Source organism: Pygoscelis adeliae, unplaced genomic scaffold (genome assembly GCF_000699105.1).
Source record: "Pygoscelis adeliae isolate BGI_AS28 unplaced genomic scaffold, ASM69910v1 Scaffold26, whole genome shotgun sequence".
NCBI lineage: Eukaryota > Metazoa > Chordata > Aves > Sphenisciformes > Spheniscidae > Pygoscelis > Pygoscelis adeliae.
In genome coordinates this window covers 7514152-7521090 of record NW_008825104.1, presented here as the reverse complement: position 1 = coordinate 7521090, position 6939 = coordinate 7514152, and the positions used below count along the sequence as shown (strand labels likewise).

At 37.3% G+C, this 6939-nt stretch overlaps 1 protein-coding gene across 1 annotated transcript in view; it reads right to left on the bottom strand.

The window, feature by feature from the left end:
* Positions 1 to 6939, bottom strand: part of ADAMTS6 (ADAM metallopeptidase with thrombospondin type 1 motif, 6) — a 156669-nt gene that overhangs the window by 13580 nt on the left and 136150 nt on the right. The window contains exons 21-22 of the mRNA XM_009327284.1: positions 4626 to 4755; positions 953 to 1157 (exon numbers count right to left, since the gene is read on the bottom strand). Of these exons, the coding sequence (XP_009325559.1) occupies positions 953 to 1157; positions 4626 to 4755 (335 nt within the window). The remainder of the gene's footprint in view (positions 1 to 952; positions 1158 to 4625; positions 4756 to 6939) is intronic.

Below are 6939 nucleotides of genomic sequence, written 5' to 3'. Positions count from 1 at the left end.
CACAGCCAAACTGGCCAAAGGGACATTCCATACCATGGGACATCATGCTCAGTACATAAACTGGGGAAAGCTGGCTGGGGGGGGGCCGCTGCTCGGGGACTGGCTGGGCATCGGTTAGCGGGTGGTGAGCAATTGTACTGTGCATCACTTGCTTCGTGTATTCTTCTTCCTCTTCTTCTTCTTCTTCTTATTATTATCATATTTTATTTCAATTATTAAACTGTTTTTATCTCAACCCACGAGTTTTTTCTCACTCGTGCTTTTCCAATTCTCTCCCCCATCCCACTGGGGGGGGTGGGGAGGAGTGACCGAGCAGCTGCGTGGTGCTCAGTTGCCGACTGAGGTTAAACCACGACAAAGGTATAGTGTAAGCTTGGCTTATACTATAACAGATATCACCATACTTAACGAAAGATGTTCTTTCTTTAATAAAGAGAATACCAACTTTCACGTCTGCCTCTTGTGGTATGTTGCTAAGAAAGGTGATGCTTTACATCAGCATGGTTACTTCAGGAAAAAAAAAAGGCAGGTTATTCTGACTTCTGATATTGTAAACCCATCATGTCTACTATCCAGCTATTTGCCTGTTCAAAAAACAATGGAAATGGAAATAGCTTTTTTCTTTAAGACAATTATCTCATACCAAATGGCTATTCTAGGGTTTTTTTGTTTCATTGGTGTTTTTTTACTACTTTACTATTCTATTTTGTATTTTACTATTTTTCTACTATGATTAATAAAAACAGGTCATAATCGTTTGACAAAACAACAGAACTGACAACACAGAAGGAAAGAAAAAAGTAAAAATTGCTTCGATACTAAATCTATGAGGTTTTGAATTTCTTATTAATCCTTTACTTAGCAAGCAGCGATAGAAAATGTACTAATATTCAGTGGTAAGAGCTCTTGTCTCCCCTATCACCAATGAGTTAACACAGCAAAATTTCCTTACTTCTGACCAATCCAAAGCGACCCACTGTGGGGGACAGGACTGATTGTTGCAGGCTTCTTTTTCAATAGGCCGGTGTGTTAAACAGTTGGTATTGTCCAGTGTCTCCTCCTCAGAAGGTCCAATCTTTCTGATACAGAGAACTGTTCGTGAACGCATTCCTCCATCACAGGTCTTACTGCATTCTGACCAATCTCCTATAAACCATCTGAACAGAAAGAGTTAGGAGACTCAGTTAACACATTTCAGAAACAGAGTAGATAATCGCACAAACCCAAAATCCAGATAGTTTAAATTACTAAACCTAAATCATTGTTAACAATACATGTATTCACAGTGAAACAAAGTAGAAACTTATGGGTCTTTTTACTGAACATTTTAATTTATGCCTCACTGCAATCATACCTTCCAATAATAATACTAACTTGTATTTTTCTAGAGCAGCAATTTCCAGCCTAGGCTACAGTAGTTAGAAAGGAGTGTTGAGTCTGACAAAACTGCAGCTGTTTAAGTAGATTTGTACTGGACTTGCCTGAAATTATTTCTCTGAAAGTGGTTTGCAACTGGAAATGTTTGGGAACCACTGCTGTAGGTTACAGCACAAGTTAAAAGCCAAGATGGTTGCCTCTCTAGTATCATTACAATAAAATAATTTGATCTCAAAATTGGGATTTTTGAGAGTTACTTCTCATCTGATTATGAAACATTTCTGAACTTTTTTATAAAAGGCTATACTGAATCGAAAATAGTCTTATTTATTAGAGTAAGGAAAGCTAACACTAGTAAAACATGAACTCATCGTATAAAAAAATGACCACAACATATATTTAAAAAATTTAACACACTGCATGATAGGTGCTAGAGGGAACTTCTGAGTGTTTGCATGTACACAGAAAAAGTCAGGAGTTGTACAGTATATTTAGATTACTTTGTGTTGCTGCAGAGATTAAAGCAGCTGTTAATCTGGCTGTAAGGCTTTGGGTTTTTTTACTACTGATGAATGGTTAATGCAGCTCAGTTCACTGGAAATCTCTCTTCACATTGTCGAGCACATTTGGTCTTCAATATTTTGTATGTTGGTTAGATACACTCGCTTGAATCATCCTTGCAAAGGATGAAGGTGAAGTCTAGTATGCTTGGAGCTGCCTCGTAAGATCTGTCATTTTCTGAAGCCTCTGTCAAAAAAAATGTGCTGCTATCCTGTCTTGTGTTACAGAATATATAATATATTCTAATATGAACCTAGATCAATGCAGAGATGCAAACAAATATGACATATTCTGTCATTAATTTCCCAGCAAAAGAGAGTTAATTTGTGATTCTTCACCACTGAACTTGTGCTTTTACCACAGCAAGGAGAATTAGAAGCTCTTCAGAGCTTTGGAGAGGCTGAAGCGTTAATTTTTAGTTGGTACTATGATTTGCTCAAGTGCATTCTCAGGTACCTTTTATGTTTATACTGTATGACAAGACAGTACTATTCATAATCATAGAACTATGAGAGTTACCTGTATTGTTTCTTGAAATCTGGAACTTTAAGAGTTACTTATTGTAATACAAATGAAATATTGTGAACAAACATAGTCTTTGCTGCTGCCCAGAGGCATCAAGTATAATGTAATTGGCATTCAGTTAGAAAGAGTAACATTTCGTAAGTTTCGGTATACACCACAAGGAAAGTGGAATTGTGTTAATTAAAAAGGAAATATTTGGCCACTCTATGTAAAGAGTAAGTCTTACTGGGTGATAAATCTTCCAGCCAAAAGGGTCAAACTTCTTTGGGTAACTATCTGTTATTTGAACAGCCTTCTTCTAGACTACTTACAGGATCAGGAATTGAGAACCCTTCCTTAGGAGTTTGGCACTTTGTATTCACCCTGTGGGGAACATCAGAATGGAGGCAGATGTGGGCTGAACTGCTCTAACATCTTCAAGTAGATGCTGATTAATACACACTACCCGCTTTCTGAATCTTGATGACTTGAGTTTCACCATGTTCATCAATGCTCCTGCTGTACTGGATGGAGAATCCGCAAGTGTCCTGTTTTGTGGGTTGGGTTTTTTTCCTTGCTTTTATTTTTTAAATAATGTCAGTGCAAAAAATAAAAATTAACTAGTTTGGAATACCTATGTTAACACTACTTTTAAAAGTGCTAATTTGTTAATAATTAAGCCACACAAAGGAAGGGATAGGGATGTGTTTGGTAAAAAGGAACTGACCAAACATGAACACTTCCCAAGTTCTGCTCTCAGGAACATGGTGAGAGTTTAGTTAGTGCACTTACAGCCACGCTAAACAGTGTTATCCAAACAGAATCCAAATGCATATCCTTGCAGGGTAAACATATATTTACACATAGACTGTGGAGACAATGATTTAGACCTACTTTAGACCTGTTCGTGAGACAGCACATTCACATTCAAACACACTCAAGGTGAGAGCAGCGTAATGGCTTCACTTCTGTTTATGTCAAATGAGTATGGTACATGACACAGGGGGAGTAAGTGTGGAAGACATTGCTCTGCCATCCTGCAACCAGTCACCACACCAGGGAAACAGCTGATACTGTAGGAAGAAACTGGGTTCATGAAGACCTGTTGGGATTTTAATGCATTATAGTCTTGTCTCATTCCTCCCGGTGTCCTTCTTGCTACAATTATACAGTTTCTAAGAGACATTTAAAAGACACTGCAGTATTTCTTTATTGTGCAATATCTATATTTAATCAGCATTAATGATTTTCATGCCCAATTAGAATATAGCTACAGATTATCACCGAACTTAAACTAACAAGAGCTTGTGAATCAATAAACTGTTGTACCTCTTCCATTCTTTCCCCGCAAGTTTTGTTTCAAAACATAAGAAGCTGTTGTGCATATGCTGAAATTATTTTCTAGTGCAAAATATCACAACTGTTTCTAAACAGCTTTTGTAGTAAGATTAAGCTATGCTATAGATCCTTGCCAAATTTTATTTTTGAACAAATGAGCTGCTGTGTTTTTAATTATCTTTCAAATATATAGCATACAGCTATCTTTAAAAATAAAACTAAATAGACATAACCAAGTAGGCACCTAATCCTAAAGGCACACAGCATTACTCTACAATACTGAGTATCCTGGAGAGGAAGTTGTTTGACAAAAATATTATCAGTAAATCATGTAGCCTACCAAGCAGTTTCTGTTTGCCATTTCTCATGTGAACACTTCAACTCAAATTTTAATATGATATACTTAAAAATATGGCAAACGTTTAGTATGTAATATAAATAACTATGGCAAAGTTAGTTTCACCTCAAGATTCTTCTGTCATTGTTGCCTTAAGAATGGTCCCCAGTTCCACTCCGGGCACTATTCACCACCTCTGACACACCCTAAGAAACTTTGCTAGTATCTTTTTACTCACAATGTCTGAGCTGCTTTGTGTAGTTTAAACACCACTGTTCCTCAGTCATATCAGGCCTCCTCTAGGAGAAAGTATGTATTTTCCACAACTGATTTCAGAGGAACAAGAAACCATAACCAAAACCCAAAACCAAATATCCTGTCTGATAAGGCACGACCCTAATACTAGATCAGAATTTTATACGCATTTAGTCAACAGGATTTATTATAGATTACAAAGACTTTTCTATCTACGCAAAACACATGTCCATCTTAGTGATTAATGACTTACTCAGGTGGGCAAGGCTCAGTGTTGCAGGCTCTTTGGTTTTCTGGAGGCTTACTGTCAGGGTCACAGTAATTGTTTTGTACAATGGAGTCATCATCCAGCCTTTTACACACCACCTCTTGTTTCTGCACACCTTGGGATGAAATGAAACACCATTAATTAATCATTCTTACTTGTTGAGTAAAAGTGTATTTCAGCTATTGATTATTAATGCTACCATCCCACTTTAATTGGCTGAACGCTGCAGGGGTGTGCGTTCCAATTGACTGAATGCCCCCCTGACCACAATAGATCTTTCATTTTCCTTCAATTTTAGGCCACCCCACTGAGAGGGGATTTTAAATTGCTGTTGTTTTCTAAAACAAAGGGAATATATTTATAGATTTACTAAACAGATTGTTTTTATTTGTATATTGCACAAAATCCATTTTCTGTCTATCCTCCTCGCCTATTAAAAGACACTTAAATTTCCAAAGAAAACATCACCAAATAGAATGTGGTCACACTTCAATGCAGAATTATTGTTTATGTGCTCTGGTTTAAAATAAACCAGCAATACTGGGACACAGTGTTGCATTTTTATACATGTCATCCTATAAACATTTTTTTCATTAAAATAATAGACGTATTATTCATTCTGAATGATGCAGTTTGTCTCTGTGAATGCTCATTTTGTCTGGCATTCCCAGCTCCTCCTTCACTGTTAACCATCAACAGGGCAGTTTAGAATTGATTGTTATTCCCAAAACATAATGACGTATCACTGCCAAGGCAACATTGTAAGGTAGCTTATTCAGCAGATTTTCTGATTTTAAAGAACAGGATCTAAAGGCAGGCATTAAAGAACCATTTATACGACAACAGTGCAGCTCAGAGTATTGTTGTAAAGAGTAGTACACACGGCCTCCACCTCTCCTTTTAGAACAAGCTGTATGATGTTTGCTAGCATAAGATGACTGTGGACCTGCAATTCATATGCAGTTCTTATTGAACGTGAGTAGTCATAATACTGAAATAATAGGATTATTTGTATGATAAAGTTGCAAAAAGCCCTGAACCTTTCTTAAAAACAGAAGCAATTACTTAACTTTTTCCAAAATGTGAAATGCATACAATTAAATAGGGATTAAAACATCCTGGCTTCAAATATCTGCCAACTTTACTTTACAGCCCTCTCTTCATTTTAAGACAAGCTTTTTATAGGAGGTAGACATGCAGTAATAAAATTAATTATATAAATGTTTTTCAGACACTAGACATCCCACTAAAAACATGGCATTTTTTTCACCAAATATTTGTAGTCCTTTTGCTCATTTTAAACAAGCTAAACAACTTACCTTGCAATTACTTCTTTTGTTATTCATTATCAAGAATCAAACCTCCTACTTTGGTTCCTAAAATGTGACCTATACAGAATTCAGGTATTTAATTCCAACAGTGAGTCAAACCTAGCCTTGAGATGCCTGAAGTTTGGCCGACAAAGCATCCTGCTTGGCTGTGAACAGAAGTCTCCCCCTATGCACAGAGGCATGTGAAATGTCTTCATGATGTCATGTGCAAAGGACATGGGGAAAATGGTAACCTCCTTTTTCATGAGTCTTGAGGATGGCATGCGCTCCCCCATGAGGCTGCAGGTGCAGGAGTAGGTATGTATGATCCCTTCTCACCCTGAGGGGATTCCTAATTCCCATGAGCACACCATAAATTCTGTGACTTAGTGGTTAATTTAGCTAAGGTGGCAAGACTGAAGTTTCTAGTTTGTAGATTATTTCCAGTTTTTATTCCATTGCAGTCTGATGTAAAATGTCTAAACCATCTTGAGAGCAAGGATGAAAAATCCATACCTGTCTGTGCTAGATGAATGTCTTATTTTCTGCTTAGATTAAACCCCCTTCTTGTCTTTCTGCCATAGGCCGCATGAATCTTGCATCCCTGGCTGCACTGTCGCCCAGAATGCTTATTGAAAAAATCTTCCCTTCCCCTACCCTCTTAGACTCCTGAACTTCCTACGGCACACAGTTGAGAGTACTCTTCTGGAGATGTACTCCCAACTGAAATCTCTTCACTCTGCAATAGGGAATTGCTATTTAATAGATAACTTGGCATAATTTAATAGATAGTCATGGCATCCTGCAAAATATGGGTATTACCCCTCACATAAAAATAGAGCCTTGTTAATTCAAATACTCTCAGCAAAATGCAGCAGTCTGGATCCTAAGCACATAAAAATGTTCCATGTCTCCTTAACTCTAAAGTTCATGTTCCTGACAAGCAGGAGAGGAGTTGATTCATCACTCAACACACTGTTTCTTGCAGG